At 34.4% G+C, this 17,856-nt stretch overlaps 4 protein-coding genes across 5 annotated transcripts in view; 3 read left to right on the top strand and 1 right to left on the bottom strand.

Annotated features, from left to right (window-relative positions):
* Window positions 1-4,073, top strand: part of LOC145936821 (26S proteasome non-ATPase regulatory subunit 5) — a 36,023-nt gene extending 31,950 nt beyond the window's left edge. Inside the window, exon 5 of the mRNA XM_083039417.1 lies at window positions 3,551-4,073. The gene's annotated coding sequence lies outside the window, so the exon portion shown is untranslated. The remainder of the gene's footprint in view (window positions 1-3,550) is intronic.
* A 2,831-nt stretch (window positions 4,074-6,904) lies between these two features.
* LOC145936829 (deoxynucleotidyltransferase terminal-interacting protein 2) lies at window positions 6,905-8,295 on the top strand. 2 transcript variants are annotated; one of them, XM_083039437.1, is made up of 2 exons: window positions 6,905-7,068; window positions 7,508-8,295. In XM_083039437.1, exons 1-2 carry the CDS (start codon window positions 7,014-7,016, stop codon window positions 8,155-8,157), a joined length of 705 nt encoding a protein of 234 aa, XP_082895563.1. In that variant the 5' UTR covers window positions 6,905-7,013; the 3' UTR covers window positions 8,158-8,295. The 2 variants fall into 2 exon arrangements, with proteins under 2 accessions (XP_082895563.1, XP_082895562.1); XM_083039436.1 differs by having other exon boundaries at window positions 7,478-8,295.
* Window positions 8,296-8,506: 211 nt separating this feature from the next.
* LOC145936828 ((3R)-3-hydroxyacyl-CoA dehydrogenase) lies at window positions 8,507-10,362 on the bottom strand. Its single transcript, XM_083039435.1, has 4 exons — window positions 10,173-10,362; window positions 9,876-9,992; window positions 9,310-9,685; window positions 8,507-9,228 (listed from the first exon to the last, which is right to left on the bottom strand). Exons 1-4 carry the CDS (start codon window positions 10,210-10,212, stop codon window positions 9,012-9,014), a joined length of 750 nt encoding a protein of 249 aa, XP_082895561.1. The 5' UTR covers window positions 10,213-10,362; the 3' UTR covers window positions 8,507-9,011.
* A 265-nt stretch (window positions 10,363-10,627) lies between these two features.
* LOC145936816 (raf homolog serine/threonine-protein kinase Raf-like) lies at window positions 10,628-15,024 on the top strand. The gene has a single exon (XM_083039407.1). It carries the CDS (start codon window positions 11,806-11,808, stop codon window positions 14,236-14,238), a length of 2,433 nt encoding a protein of 810 aa, XP_082895533.1. The 5' UTR covers window positions 10,628-11,805; the 3' UTR covers window positions 14,239-15,024.
* Window positions 15,025-17,856: the final 2,832 nt, after the last annotated feature.

Genomic DNA, 17,856 nt, shown 5'->3' with positions numbered 1-17,856 from the left:
AAACGATAATTTTGCCATTTAACTTTTTACTCTTACGGATATGTGCATTCATGAGAGAATAGTTATTAAAATTTCTAAGTCTATTATACATATAAAAGAATGCATTAATATACAGATTAATGTAACATTAATGAAACATGGTAATGTAACTAAGAACGCGTATCCTTCTAGGAAATACTTTGATGTTATCGGTGAAAGTGCGATATTGAAAAAAATATTATATAATTCTATTTTATTACGTAACATCTTGATTGTTGCATCTTATTTTTTTAAAGGATTATGAGGATTTGATAATAAATGAGTTCTGTATTATTTGTTTTATTTATACTATATTAATCATTCAAATGAAATACAAAAAAAACCTTCATTATTTTGAAATGTCGTGATTTTCAAAGAAACGTGCTTTTTATATAATTGCGATAACAATCAAATCGATAAGATATTAATACAATAATATTTTTTGCCGCTACATTATAGAACGCTATAACGAAATTTTTTTTTTTTTTTTTTTTTTTTACATAATTATAATTATATTAGGAATATATAACATTTCGTTTATCGATAATTGAAATTATTAAAATAATTCAAATTATATTAGATTATCAAAATTGCTAGACTTTTACTCCAATTACCCCATTTAGTCCAGGCTTTAGGATTTTAAGGATAAAACTGATAGAGTTCACGCTGACGCGGAAGGGTGGCAATTCTTCGCTTCGTTGGAGTTTCTCATCCTTTTCCCATTCCACGAATCCATTTTCCATTTTGCGACATTGATCTGCGTTTCCAACCCAATATTTATTACCAGAAAATATGCCCCATGTGTATTTGCCATCCGCGTCCATTACTAAAAGAGAAGAGAATACAAAAAGTTAGCGATTTGTTAAAAAAAACATAATATCATGCAAATTAAAGAATATACTTTTAGAAATTTTATATTTAAAGTATTTATTAAAATTACTTAACACATTAAATGTGTAATCTATTATAACATAAAACAACTGTTTTGCAGTATGAGCCGATTATCAAGTATAATTTATTGCATTTTTACCACAAGAATTAATCTACAATAGTTTAGTCAATAACATCCTTATGATGTATTAATTGTTTACTGCTCCATTAGACTTTTAAATTTTATCCTGTATCGGCAAAGCATATATATATACATATCTCGCAAGACTACTTTCACCCTTTCTACAGGAAATATCAGACCGCATCTCTCATTTCACTTACTTAGATACGGTTGTTTCGAGAGAATCATTAATATCAATGTCCCGGGACAAGCGACTACTAAAAATAAACTTTCGCACTTAAGCTTTCCACATTTCGCGCACGAATTTTCTCGACTTACAAGTACGTTCCGCAAAAGAGTGTAGAAAGATTTTCATTTATTCTTTATATCTAAACTTGACAAACGAGATTTGGCACAATTTGTTATATTTAAAATGGAAATTAAGCTCACCAACGCGCAATCAAAAATTTCACAATGTTTACGAAGAAGAGAAAATAACACTGACCGATTAATTTTTTATGCAAAAATATTTATTGGAGAAAAATAGAAATTAAACCTTGATTTGCATGTATGTAATGACGAGTTATAATTAACTTGAAGTGAGCGATACGGTTGAAGAGAACCGAATACGCTTCAGAAGAAAGCGCTTTTCCTCCTTTATACTGTTTTATATAATAATAATGCTCATTATGTGTCATACATAATCCGGATGTCATCCGGTTTATGTCATAAAATATTTAATATTCCTACACACACATAACATGGTTTTCTAATTATTTTATTTTATTATTACCACACTTCCTTATTTTTTTATTAAAAAAATGATATATTATGATCTATTAACAACACTTTGTAATATAAGTTTATACATAATTAATTATATTAGGAATATTAAGTATTAGAATAACATGTGATAACGTCTATTAGAATAATAATCAAATAACAACTATGATAGAGTTAATTATTTACAAAAACAATTAAATTTATATAATTATTTTTTTATATAACTTATAGATGATTCTATCAAATCATAATCATGTGATAAAATATGATAATTGATCCTTAACATTCCTCTGTAACATTCGAAGAGCATTTGAAAATACTGGGGTATTAATACATCATATTGAAATAAAGGTAATATTTATTTACAAATAATGTGTGGATTTGAAAAAGTATCAATAATTTTCTGCTTAAATAGCAACCACTGGGAATTTTCTCAGGGGCGGCTAATAGATGACAATAATAGCACGTGATTAAAATATCAATTAGCATTTTCAGCTATAAATATTGGAAAGTATAGGAATGCATCAATATTCACGTTATATAAATTGACATAAAACAAATGACTTCTCGTAAAATAACGAATACTTAAGATAATCTTATTGTCAGAGAAAGCCATTGTGTACAGCAAATAATGAAAAGAGATCTTTAATCAATCTGTTTAATTATACGACATTATATCAACGCTGACAAATTATCGAATATAACTGCAATCTACTCCAATGTCGTAATCGTCTTCAATATGCACACAAATTATTGAATATAACTGCAATCTTCTCCATTGTTGCAATCTTTCTTAACGTGCAATCTTCTCTTTCAAACTACAACTTTTTCGGTTTGCAGTTTGTGATTCTTAATAATAAAGTTGTCAGGAGAATAATTTCTGCATTTGACTCTTATTAGCCCCTATTTCCTATCTAAAATTTTGTATAAATTTCTGATACTTCTGTTGAAAAATGCATTTGTAATAGATAATAAGACAGATAACTTTGTTATTAAGAATCACAAACCAAAAAAGTTTTGGAGAAAATTGCACATTAAGAAAGATTGCAACAATGGAGAAGATTTCCTACCTGAATTTTGTATTTATATATTAGAGCCTTTTCGTTTTATTTTAGAAATTTATAATTTCATCTTTTTATTTATTTCTCTCTTTTTTATAAACTAGTTATATCAAATATTTATATAATATGTTAATAATTTCCGTCATCTATTAATATATATTTTGCAACTCTTTCTAAAATTTATTGTTTAGAATTCATTTAACTTTTTGCGACATACATGTGTCGCAAACTTCAACTATATATACATATGTACATGATAATGTTATTTAAATCTTTACAAATCTTTATCTCTGATTGTTTATGCATTTTATGTGAAAATCATATTATTTATGTAATGAGATGTATACGATAAATCTTATAAAATTTATTTTTAATAGATTTATTTTTTCTATAAATTTGCTTTTTTAACGCGTATGTATGTTTGTCTCATAAAAAGAGGAAGGAAAGAAAGAAAATTTATTTTAACTGATAAATTACTTTAAGAATTAAAATGGACCAAAATAATGGATCAAAATCTCACTTTAAGAACTTTAATTACAAACTATCACATCTCTATGAATATTGTCATATTTTTTAAAAGTTGCACTTACTTTTTAAAGCCCAATTTGTTTTCCTCGATATGCCTATCATGTAATGCGTCAAATCTTCACTACACGATAACGAAATACCTGCATCTCGGTACGTCTCATTTTTCCAGATTCGCGAGATGGTAATTGGGTTCCAGATCTCCAACAATTGATCAACATCCCAAAGTTCATTCTCGACATTCTTGCCACTTGACGCGGTCGTGCTGTTCAATGAAAGCTTGGATTCGTTCTTATCATAAACAAATTGCTCCGTAAAATTCTTCCAGATATTTTCATTAACGATAGATTCTTCCACTGATAGCAGATCTTGCGAGGATAATATAGTTTGACTCACATTGGAAGATATTACTGATCGATGCAATAATAGTAGATACAGTAAAATTCCGTAGTTTAACATTCTTACAAAAATATGTTCCACCAAAGAAACGTCAAAATTGGTCGCGTTAAACAATCATCACAGTAACTTCAAATGTATCACAAATCTTTCTAAATATTTAAAATAAACTTCCGAAAAAAATATATTAGATTACATGTAGAAATAAAATAAAACACAAAAACTAAAATAATTTGCAAAAATGATGAAGTGGAAAAAATTGGATGTAATCTGCACGAGATATAATATTTCTTCGAAAATTGTATGTTTTATTCCTTAAAATTTGTTGTATGTATTAAGCGAAAATAGCGATAAAGATCGAAGACGTTAGTCGTACTGTGCATATACCTTCAAATGCATATTCAGATATATCCCAGCCGACGTCTCCCACCCTTAGACGTCTATCAACTTCGCGTATACACATGTCTATTCTTTAGACTTTAGAAGGTAACAAATTGTTATCGCATTAATGCACGCATGTGCACGGATGATGAATTCAGGTACTTCAGGTTTGCGTGAGCAATTTATATTCGTCAACGATGTTTCTTCCGTGACAAGCGATATTTCTCTTTTCGAAAAAGATGCATTTCTTCTGGATTGAAAGAAATGAGAAGAAATTAATTTTCTTCTGAAATTAAATCTTTAAGCGTTTTTGATGTGGGATAGTTTAGAAATTTTTTCTTTCCTTTTTTATTAATTTTTTTAAATTTTCTTAAATTATTATATTTGTTGATTCTTATTAACGGATTAATTATATTTGTTTTATTTTTTTAGATAATTTTTAATAAATAACTTTACTTATAAATTTACATATCTCACATAATAATTTTATTTGAAGAAAAGTTTTCTCGGTAATGCTGGGTAAACCGATCAATCATGTAAATTAAAAAAAAATTGTTTTAAAAATAGCGTAAAATTATGAATTCTGATATTTTAAATGAAATTGAGTTAAACATTTTTTTAGTTTCTTATAATTTATCTAAAAAATGCACTTAAAACATAAATATTTTGAATAATAATAATAATAATAATAACAATCTTGATGTCTAATTATTGAATGTATTTATTATAGATAAATTATTATTATTTGAATGTATTTATTAGATAAATTAAAGTAAACAAAAAATTGCAAAAAGCTAAAAAAATGTAATCCCATTTTTAAAAAATTAGAATTCATAACTTTACAAATTCCCAAAACAATTTTTTTACTTTATCAATCTTTACATGATCTATTAGTTTCGCCAGCTTTACGGAAAAGACTAGTCCTGATGTACAACATTAGAAAATACTTCCTTTTTATCGCAACGTGCGTTACGTCTTGAGATCGTAAGAGACTGAAAAAGTCGATTTATTAAAGTAGGGATTGGCAGTACTAAAGTAGAGATTGCTTGCGTAGGTAAATGGGTAGGTAGCAATTTGTCTGCCTTGTATATTGTACAGGCTCATCGTTGGCTTTCACACAGCTCTCGTATGTAATGAAAACGATAAACGATAATTTTGTCGTCACTTATTTCGACTATTATCAATACATGATTCCACAGAATAATAATACGTGCGATTAAACAAATTGTTCGTCTTTCTTTCTTTAAAAAATAATGTTCGTACATTGATTTAATAATAATATAAAATTTCTATTTAAAACTTTCCTTAAACATTTGTTTATGCTGAAAATTATCGCGACATTCGCGAGCAAGACATACACACACATACTTTTGGAAAATATATAACACGTGTATATAAATTTATATGCTCAAATGATTGAATTTATAAATTATTATTCAAGTGGATAATATGTACGTGAGAATCTAGCACGTAAAGAAGATTTACAAGATGTATATTGTAAATCTTGTGAAGCTGCTTTATCACTGTGACTAATTCTCGCATGTTTCAAGTCCTTTCACTTATAAATTTGCCAGGAAGAAATAATTATTGCTGATTAATGTACTATGAATGAATAATTGAAGAAAAAAACGATAAAAAAACTTACGTTACGTTATGCGTCTACGTGTACAATTAGTAAACGAAGAATTGTACAGCAGTATTTTTAATATACGTATTTACAGTAAACTAGCTTTGTATACAAAGATGCATACATAGTATAATATGTATGCAGCAATTAATGCAATGCAATTTACGGAATATAATACAATGTGTTTATATTTTTTAAATAACTTCATAATTTTTAAGCATTTACATAAGTTCTGCAAAAAAAAAAATAAACAAGACGAGTGACTTAAAAAGGATAGAAATCCAGTCTATGAAATTAAAAATTCTTAATTTTAGAGTTGAAACTTTTTACTTTCTTCATCATTTGTAGTTATTTACCATTAAATTTCTATGAGAAATAATAAGAAATAAAGGGAAAACGCTTTATCGAGATTAAAAATTATGTATTACATTTCGATACGATTTCTTTATTTTATTTTCAGGCATTTATTTAATTATATACTTGTATTTTAATATCGAAAAAAGCGAAATTTAAAGAAAACTATATTGCAGACGTAGGCTGCTTTCCTTTTAGGAGACACACATCGACACAGGTTAACGCACTCGAGCACTGTTGTTACAGTATAAATGGAACGCGCTATGCACAGTATGTGCACGAACTTTTAATACCTAAGATTTATCCTAAACTTCTCAAACAGATTTATCGTAAGATTTATCGTTAACAAAAAAACTTCTCAAACGTATACATATACTGTTTACGCTTGTGTGCGCATGCTACCGGGACTCATTTTTAACATATCACTAGTCAAAAAACACACTCCAACTTTCCTCCCGAGCAGAGTCGAAGAGTGTTGATTGAGTTTGAATAAAATTCTAAATGGAAAGCGACGTGTGTCGATTTGTGTCAAAAATGTCGATTGTGTTCCCTAAAGGGAAAGCAGCCGTAAACGTATATTTTTATGAGAATTATTTTTATATCAAAGAGAGCCTGAAAAATGACTATTTCTCGACATTTTTCATAAGACATTTTTTTTCTAGCCAAGGCTCGTTTAATGTCGCCATCTACATCCATTCAGAGGCTTCGTGGAATTACATAGCCAGTCCTTTTTAACACTGTCGGTAAAATCATCACTTGAGGTGCGTGTCTATTCTATATTTATAAATTGAAACATGCGTATCGTATGGATTCAATTGTATACTTTCATTAGCGTGTAATTCTTTTCCGTTTATAAGTGGCTTTTGTTTTTTTCAAGATGGACTTTATGTATACTGACGACAAAGATGAGGACGTGCAGATTGAAACTATTGGTAATTACATCCGCTTTTATTATTTATCTCCACGAGATATATTTAGGTTAGGATTCGATATGTCTACTAATTAAATCTCTACTATTGATGGCCTAGATTAAATTTGAAGTGGCAGCTCGTTAAGTCTTTTCAGAGATTATCGTCTTATTTATAATATATAAACTAATCTAAATCGTGTGGATTATATTATGAAACAGACGTAACCTAACGAATCTCTTGACATCAATCTTAGTACATCTGTAATTGTTTTTTTTTATGGTTTTTGGACTTGTAATCAAACAAATGCATGACCACATTTAAAGAAAGAGTAAAAAAAGAACAAAAGTAAAAACTTTGGCTAGAAAAAATATTTAGCAATTAATTGTATTGTAAACTAAACACTTATAAATATTCTGTTTTCTTTTATTAGATATTAATCCAACAAGAATATATGATGCAGATTATCTCGGCATTGAAGAGGACAAGTCAAAGAAAAAGAAAGTTGCTTCCAGCAGCAAAGACTTTGATCTTGATAAGTTCGAAATTGACATGGGTTGGAAATCTTCGAAAGTGAACTTTGATCCAACGGAAGAATTAACGCTTTTAAGAAAAGAGGTGAATCCACTGGACAAGATTTTGAAACGAAGCGTTATCACCCCTGGTTTTGAAAAGTTGCACGTTGTACCGCCTTATGAATTGAGCAAACATCAGTTGGAAGTGCGCAAACAACGCGAGAGACGAAAGATGGGTACAGGCGCAGAATGGTTTAACATGCGAGCACCTAAAATAACTCCGGAGATTAGGCGCGATCTTGAAATATTACGAATGAGATCCGTATTGGATCCCAAACGTTTCTACAAGAAGAATGACACGAAAGCATTGCCGAAGCACTTCCACGTTGGCAAAGTCGTCGACTCTCCAATGGACTTCTATTCTTCGCGTCTCACAAAGAAGGAGCGTAAGAGAACCATCGTTGAAGAGCTTATGGCGGATGCGGAGTTCATGAAGTACAATAAGCGTAAATATAAAGAGGTTATTGAAGAGAAGAAAAAGACACATTACAAGGCGCACCGGCATGCGAAGAGGCTCAAAGAAAAGAAAAAGAAGTAATTTATTACAATTATATATAAGATATCTTACATACTTGAGAAATACAAACATTTTGGTAAGATGTTTACAAATCTTTTATTTATATCTTTAATATGCCATAGAAACAGTACATAATAACAAAATATATATATATATATACACCAATTATCAATTTCTTTAAAAAATATATATATTAATATGAATATCTATGTTTAAATATTACTTTAGATGATCTTATCGAATTCACAACAAAATTCAGAACAGAATTTTATTTATATATGTTATGATATTATTTTATGTACAATATAGCAAACATTTAAAAAAATCAAATATGCATATATACAAAATATATTGAGATATAAATAAAATTCTGTCTTGATTTTTTGTTTGTCGCGAATTAAATAGATTATTATAAAAAATGAACTTTATAGCATATATACACGTAAGGTAGTATCAGATTTATAACCTATCTATGTAGAACACCTTGTGTGCGTACGTATATGAATAGTAGAATATGAAAACTTAGGGCTCCTGGGTGCTCACCGCGGCCATATTGGATTGTGACGTCAGAGACGAGAAAGCACACGCTGAAAATTCTTAGATGGCATTTTTTAATGAAAAGATATTTCGATTAAACAGCACTTCAGATGGCTTTAGCACACTCTCAAAAACCCCCGAAAACTATCCTTTTCCCTTTATAATCAATCAACATCTGTAAAATGATCGAGATATCAGACTTTGACGGAATGCGGAATGACTGCGCATGTGTTTCATCGAAATATTTTTTTATTTTGAAATGGCATCTAAGAAATTTTAGCGTGTTTTCTCGCCTCTGACGTCACGATTTCGACATGGTCGGAAAGAAGTCAGGAGCCTTAACTCATTCCCCCAGTAACTTCAATAGAGGCTCCATTCATGTAAGAACTTCTGTCTGAAGCTAAAAACACGATAACCTCTGCTACTTCTTGTGGCTTTCCTAATCTTTGTAATGGTATTCTTTTCACAAACATATCCTTAACTTTATCAGGTACAATTGCAGTCATAGGAGTGTCTATAAAACCAGGCAGTACTGCATTTACCCTGATTCCAAACCTGTAGAACATACATAATATAGTTATTTTTCATATTAGCAAACTTTTGAAACAAATTAATCAAAATGTACATATGACATACTGTCCAAACTCCATCGAAGCGCTCTTTGTCATAGCTATCACTCCAGCTTTTGACGCACTATAGTTACTTTGTCCAATGTTCCCATGTGTAGCAATAATCGAACTCACATTGATAATTGAAGAATCTTTGGTCGCATTTCCCTCTATCATTGCTTTGACAGCAGCTTGCATGATTAGAAAAGTACCCTTTAAATTGACATTGATGACATCATCAAAGTCATTGTCGCTGAGTTTCACCAAAAAATTATCTCGTGTGATGCCTGCTGAATTAACAATGATGGTGGGTGGCTTCAAAAATTGTTTTACAACATCTTTAAATGCTGTTTCTACACTGTTTCGGTCATTAACTTGAATATTCAATGCAATATGTTCAGCACCTGCAATAAGAAATGCACTATGTAGCGAAACAAATATAATGTTCATATAAAATTATTGGAGAGTAAGACAGTTAAAGAACATAAATATAATTCTAATAAACTATAAAATTTGATACTATGAATACAAGATAAACTCTATATTAATTGTAAAAAATTTTTCTCTCTGATCTATAGATATATATGTATAAACCTTCCAAAGTGGCAACAGTTTCTTGAGCAGTTTTGACATTCTGATCAGCTGCGACAACCTTTGCGCCTTCGCGAGCCAAAACCCGACATACCTCCCTTCCGATGCCGCTTCCAGCACCTAGCAACATGAAAGAGCAGATAAGATTTCGCCTTATTTATATGTACATTTTAATTAAAATTTTCGCTGAGTAATGATTATTTGACAAAAATTTCCACACGTATGCGTATACTTTCTTTCATTATTTCTTGAGAGAGTAAATTCAATTAAACTGTTTAAATAAATAAAGTCTCCACAAACCGGTGACAAGTGCCAGCTTTCCAGCCACGAGCCTCGACATTTCGCAAAAAAATTGAACGGTCAAACGATTGGAACGTGACTCGCCTGATTAACGCGCTCAATCGATACTGAAGTTTCGAGCCGATTAATTGCTCGAGCATCGCGAAGAAGGAAGTCGCGCTCGCTTGTCGAGAGATTCCGATGATTCGGAAATAAGCTTTGCCCTTCTCGATGATTCGACTGTGTTCCAGTACGCCGTAAAAGCGCGGAATAACGTAAGAGCGCGTCCGTCCAATGAGAGCCGGCCTTTCCGTCGTCCTGACGACGGTACCATATACCGCTGACGTCAAAGCGTACCCGCAGTGACGTCAGAGAACGCGCAACGTAAGTGGTCGTGTTTATGGAAAAATTGAACTTGAATTATCGGTGAATATATACGATGCGATGCACACGGGTCGTTGGATAGACGGGTCAGGTGGATACGATGACGAGGAAATATCGCGTACTCTCTCGATAAAGCCGTAAGTAAAGTACCCGTCACTTAATTGGCGCAGGATCTAAATTTAAATGAGCAAGCCGGTTCGCAATTAAAATGCAGTGTCCAGCAATTTTCTTTAAGCATTTGATGGCGTTGAAATCTCGAAGAGCATCAAAGAATTGATTGATCGCTGCATTTTTCGTATATGCATTTTTTTAACACGCTCCGTAAGATCGGTGAGTGTCTGAAATAAAATACATAAAAACGGAGCTTAATACATATTTTCAGAACTGTCAGGTTCGTCCATTGACAGTTGACAATTCACTTGAATATTGTGCGATGCACAGAATTCGCGTCGCAGATTTCCCGGGGTGCGATTATCTCGCGCGTTATCTCTATTCGAACGAGACGGTGGCGAGGGAGGAGGGGGGGAAAAGCGGACCGGCACGCGCGCGAGATGATTGGCGGGGGGGAGCGTCGTACCGTGGCAGCACCGGCGGTGCAGCGCGCCGCGGCTCGTGTCAGTTTATCGTCGAGAGTCGAGACGGTTCGAGGCCGCGTCGATACCTAATAACACACATACGAGTCCGGGGTGACGTTGGTTGCGCGACGTCAGGGGCGGATGGTCCGTCGTGCGACGAAAAAGAGGCAGGAGGCAGATCGCGGTGACGAGGTCGGTTCGGTTCGACACGGTCGGTTTGACAAGTGCGCGAGAATTTACAGGACAGAAAGAGACACGTCGCGGCATGCCGTGTATCTTTCGCGGCACGTCATCGCGGCGATTCGATTCGACACGCGCGAGTAACATCGAGAAACGCGGCGGAGAAAGGTGGCGACGTGCAACGACGACGACGCTGCGTGCTTGGCGCGGCGAGACAAAGAGCAGGTGCGAGAGAGAAAGAGAGAGTGAGTGAAAGGGAGAGAGAGAAAGAGGGAGAGAGAGAGAGAGAGAGAGAGAAAGAGAGAGAGAGAGAGAGAGAGAGAGAAAAGGATAGCGCGAACGAGAGAGAGAGAGTGTGTGGCGTGCCAGATCGACGTATCGAGATCGAGGCGCTCTCTCGCGTGCGAGCTCACCGCTCGCCGCTTCTCGCAGCTACGGGTAGCGCGTATCGAGCTACCGAGGTGTTTCGAAGCGCAGCAGCGGCGGCCCAGGATGCTGCCCGACGTAGCAAGAAGATGGCCGTGATCGGCGAACGCAGGTATCACGCGGCGGTCCGTGCGAGCGCGTACACGGAGTTGTTCTCGTGTCACAGGGTCGAGGGTCATCAGGCCGTCGAGACCGCTGCGCTAACGTCCCCGTTGCCGTCACCCTCATCCTCGTCGTCGTCCTCGTCCTCGTCCTCGGCGTTGGCGCGCCGCCGAAGGCATAGGAAGAAAGGAGCAGCGGGTCATTCGCCGCCGCCGCCGCCGTCGCCGTCACCTCTGCCGCCGCCGTCTCCATCACCACCGCAGCAGCAGCAGCAGCAGCTTGAGATGTCGTCCTTACGCGAAAGCGGCCTGGAGTCCGGCGAGTTCAGCGATCCCGACGACCTGGACACGGATCCGCTCCGTTACGAGCTGCGAAACATTCAGAGCATCATTCATGTCACCCGGCAGAACATCGATACTCTGAACAATCGTTTTGCCGGCTTGCAACATCCGCCTTCGATTTATCTCAATGAGTATCAGGAACTGACGAGTAAGTTGCACAAGCTCGAAACCGAGGAGCAGAAGCTTAACGAGCTGCTGAACGCCAGAAGAATTTCTACTAGTGTTTCCATGGCGGAAAGTGACAACAATGCAGCCAGAGGACCTAGGACACCGGTAAAATCCTTCAGTACCCTGAGGGCGTATCTACCTAATCAGCAACGTACAAGTGTGCAAGTGCGAGAGGGGCTTTCCTTGAGAGACGCATTGGCCAAAGCGATGAAGCTTCGAAATCTCACTACTGAGATGTGCGCAGTCTATGTTATGGGCATAGATAACTCCAAGTACTTGATACCTTGGGACGTGGACATCTCATCGTTGGAGTGTGACGAAATATTGATGGAGATTTTGGATAAGTTTCCCATAACCACTTCCATTTCGCACAATTTTGTGCGTAAGACATTTTTCTCCCTAGCCTTTTGCGAATGCTGCAGGAAGTTGCTCTTCCAAGGATTTTATTGCAGAACATGTAATTACAGATTTCATCAGAGATGCGCGGGTGGTGTGCCTGCCCTATGTCATCAGGTACGCATGCAGGATGCTTACTACCAAGCATTACTCGCACATAATCCAGAGACTACAGCTGGGATCTTGCAACTTCCTTCTGGTTACGGATTGAGTAGAAGTATGTCTCCCTCTCTGGCTCCGTCAAGAAATCAGAGGCATCCACGTACCTTGGGCCAGCAAGACCGATCTAGCTCAGCACCTAATGTCTGCTTCAATATGGTTAAGCCAGGTGGTGAACCTATTAATCTAGACGAGTACAGTAGATCTCAAAGTTTAGGTAGACCCGTTGGTACTACTCAAAGTCCTGTGTCACCTGGCAGCAGTCCAACGAAGCATAGTCAGTCTACGCAGGCTAGTCCTACGAGTACTTTAAGGCCGAAACGACCAAGAGCAAAGTCAGCCGACGAATCTTCCAAAAATCTCTTAGCGCCGAGAGAGTCCATTGAAGATTGGGAAATTCCAGCGGATGAAATTCTAGTAGGGCCACGCATAGGATCAGGATCATTTGGAACTGTATACAAGGCTCATTGGCATGGACCTGTCGCAGTGAAAACACTCAACGTTAAAATTCCCACGTCTGCACAATTACAAGCATTCAAAAATGAGGTGGCAGTTTTACGTAAAACTCGACACGTGAATATCTTGCTGTTTATGGGTTGTGTCAGTAAACCACAACTTGCAATTGTTACACAATGGTGCGAAGGCTCATCTTTATATAAACACTTGCACGTATTTGAGTCCAAGTTTGAACTATTGAATTTGATAGAGATTGGGAGACAAACTGCGCAAGGCATGGACTACTTGCATGCCAAGAACATCATTCACCGGGACTTGAAGAGCAACAATATATTCCTACACGACGATCTCACTGTTAAAATCGGCGATTTTGGTCTGGCAACGGCAAAAACTCGATGGTCCGGTTCTCAACAATTTCATCAGCCAACTGGTTCCATTCTGTGGATGGCACCAGAAGTGATCAGAATGCAAGAAGAAAATCCATATAGTTTCCAGTCTGACGTTTATGCATTTGGTGTAGTGTTGTTCGAGTTACTAGCTGGTCAACTACCATACTCGCAATTAAACAACAAAGATCAGATACTGTTTATGGTAGGACGTGGCTATTTGCGTCCGGATTTGAACAAATTACGTTCCGATACGCCGAAAGCACTCAAGAGACTCACGGAGGACTGCATTAAATTTTCGCGGGACGAGCGACCAATATTTCGTCAGATCCTGGCCAGTTTAGAGGGTCTTCTACGTGGTTTACCGAAGATAACAAGATCGTTGTCCGAACCAAATCTCAACAGAACGCAGCCGCAGTCGGATGATTTTCTATACACCTGTGCTTCACCAAAAACCCCGGTGAACTTTCAATTTGGAGGATTTCCCTTTTATCCTTCCGGTGGAAATATATAAATGTATCGGCTGACACACATTATAAGTCTGATGCACTTTGCATAAGGAAGTATTTAAAATATCGAACGTAACGATATAAGCTCTTAACTCTATGAACAAATTACATAATTCTTTCACACTACACTTTTATTGTATTGCAAATGTTTGCTCGATGTGGAATGTGATAATATTCTCTTTGATATAAGATAAAGATCAAGAAAAATAAGCTTATATATCCATATATACATATATACAATGTACATATATACATACATATATATGTATATATGTATATATATATGTATATAAAAGAAGGGGAAGAAAAAAAGAGAACGCATGTGTAGCTTTTATCTTTAGACATTTACCGTTTACAGAAATAAATTTTCACTTCATTAGGTACGATCATTCATGTATTATAAATACATACTCGTATACACACATATACAGCAGTGTACATATATACATAAATATATATATATAATATTATATTATACGTGCATGCACGTCAATGTAGCGATCTGTTGATTTTGTGCGATCCTTATGAAGGATGTAAAACTAAAGTCGTAAGAGTAAAACGGCATTTTAAGTCGTGCGGACCGTCGCTTATCTGTGAGATAGTTTTCCAAAGGCCGAAGTGATTTTGTACTACTTCCTTGATTTTATCTCGAATATGCTCACACTCATACACGTACACAAACTCTTCACACACACATCACTCATGATTATTATGCAAATATTGACATTGGTGCAGGTTGCTTTGTATATATAAATAAATATATATATATATATATATATATATATTTATATATATATGTTACTTTTATAAATGTAACTTTTTCTTAAATGGAAATCTATTGTTATATATATATATATATATATATATATATAACAATAGATTTCCATTTAAGAAAAAGTTACATTTATAAAAGTAACACACCGCATATACACATATACGCATTATATACTCATTAATAAAATCACTTTAAATAAGCCTGCTAAATTAGGGATATTGATTTAAAATGGAAATTTTTCAACATATACTGCTAAAATACTTATATTTGACGAATCATTTCTGAGAATACTATTAATTATTCATCTTATTAACATTAACAATATGCACACAGACAGAGAATACTAATTTTATGTGTATATTTCTCATTGTTTTATATAAAAAAAATCTTGAAAAATATTTTTTTATATTTTTTTTTAAATTTATGTTCGTTTGTAATTCAATTATCTGATATAGTTGTTTCTTTAAATTTAACGAGAAATATATGTTTGACGAACATATTTCAGAAAAGTTAATTTGTATTTAGCGGAAGATAAACTTAAAGTTAAATAATTCTGCTTTTTAATAGAAAAAACGCATTATAAATATTATAAGCCTCAAATATATACATGGGAGGGGAAACAAATTTTTCGATAGATTTTTTACCTACTTGTTCTTTCATTTCATAAAATATAGTACATATCTATTGTCCAAGCAAAGTATATAGTTGAACTGAAAATACTAGTTTTACAACAACTAGTTTTCGGTCGACGTTCTCTTCTGTAAAATATTTCTGAACATCGCGGAAAGAGATAAATCATCGTGGCCTAAGAGATAGATATACAATCGATGCTGGGTAACACAAGTGTAATTGGATACATGTATTAAAATTTAACAACAAAGCGATTAATCGTATGCGCTTCGAAAAGTTCTTTTACCATATAGATACTTTGCTTCTTTTAACTTTCTAAATAACTCGAATATTTCACACATATACATACACACACTAGTAAATTTAAGTTTTACAGTTAATTATTCGAATACGACAACGAGAGAAAGAGAAAGAGAGTGGCATATAATTGATATACAATCGAATATACACAATTGCATGGGCTTTCATATTACGATTTACGTTTAATCGACATAAAATAGTATCTTAGAATATGCGTGCTCTTTTCCTACGAACATATATATATATATATATATATATATATATATATATATATATATATATGTATACAATCTTCCAAGGCTGTTGTGAACGAAGGAAGTAGCGCGAATTTCACTTCGAATCAATTCGAGTCAATCAGAATCAATCAATACATAATAATCTTTAGTTAGCGCGATATTCAAATATTGTAATATTGTGTATCACTTTAAATCTTTATCACGATCAAATGTGCGTTATTAAAGGAATGCGTGGAAGGAAAATGCATTACCACGAATGCTCTTTTGTTATATTAAGGAGAGAGCGAGAGAGTGTGTGTGTGCAATATTTTATTCAAAATATATTCAATTAAATAAGATAAGTTGTGCGACATATATCATTGAAATCTCGAGTAGATATTCATAAATTAACATATCTATATCTCTCGTCCTATCGATATGTACATAATTCTTTAATCTTGCTCACGGCAAACATATTTCAGACATTGGTTTATTATAGAAATGAATAATTCTGAAAAAGCATGATATATATAACGAGAGAAAAGAAAATTAAATATATATATTTTTAATATTTAATATTTTTTATCGAGAGAGACAGATAATATATGAAGTAAAATTCATATATTATCACTCTTGTAAACGTTTAGTAATTATTATTTTTTTCTTATATATATAATAATATTTATATAAGTTTTTATATGTTAACTCGCATTTAATCGTATGTGTTGGAGAATTTTTGTCTCGAGAGTTTTTGTCGTATGCACCTTCCTTCTTGCGCACACAAGCGTACACATAATGAGGCCTAAAAACGAACCTTCGAAATCGAGTGGTAATTAGAGCGAGATTGAGGTTTTTTTAATCCCTCGTTTCTTTTATTCCCATGAAACCCCCGATTTGTTATTTATTTATTTATATACAATAATTCACACATTCGCGCGGCGACTTACGCGACCGTAGACAAATGCCGAATTCGAAAAGCGTGAAAGGAATTCATTGCGAGTGAAAGAGAAAAGGAAAATGAGGGATGGGGGATGAAGTGAATGTGAATGCGTGTTTAAATAACGCGAAACATGAACATGTAATAAGCGAAGCGAGTCGGGGACTGAAATTGTATATCGTGAACGCGTAATGTAAATTAAAGCAGAGCTTACGTCATCGATAACTTTGCTAAATATAGGAGAAAACGCAATGGACGGTGACAATTAATGAATATCGAGATCTATCCGAAAGATTAAAAGGAGGAGGAAGACATGTAAGTGTGTGAAGGAAATAGACGTGAGTCTTCCGTTGAAAATTTCGCGCAACGATCTCAGATTTAATAAGAAAAAAAATTAATCTTCCGTTTCGAGAGAGTTTGTACAACCAATAACACACCTTTATAGTTTGTTACATTAGAATTTTTGCTATTTTTCATTGCAAGATTTATTTAAAGCTAAACCTTAACGTTTACCGTCTTCCTCCACCTTTGAAGATTTTACGCGCGCATTACTGTTAAATTTTATATATAGCATCGCAGTCTCTTTTGTCGAGATACACTTCTCCACATCGCTTCGATATCGCATCTCGTGCGCGAAGAATTGGTATCGAGAATGCGATATCGAAACGCATTTCTTTCTTCGTCGAAGGAGCGCGGGCAACGTGAGAAAGCAGATCCAACGTATTGCGGTTGCCTAACACGCGTTTCGAATACAAACTGCGTATCG

This window comes from Prenolepis imparis, unplaced genomic scaffold (assembly GCF_030444845.1).
Source record: "Prenolepis imparis isolate NDT839.2.m4 unplaced genomic scaffold, iyPreImpa1.0 SCAF_5, whole genome shotgun sequence".
Taxonomy (NCBI): domain Eukaryota; kingdom Metazoa; phylum Arthropoda; class Insecta; order Hymenoptera; family Formicidae; genus Prenolepis; species Prenolepis imparis.
The sequence above is the reverse complement of the archived record's forward strand: the minus strand, read 5'-3'. Positions and strand labels throughout refer to the sequence as shown.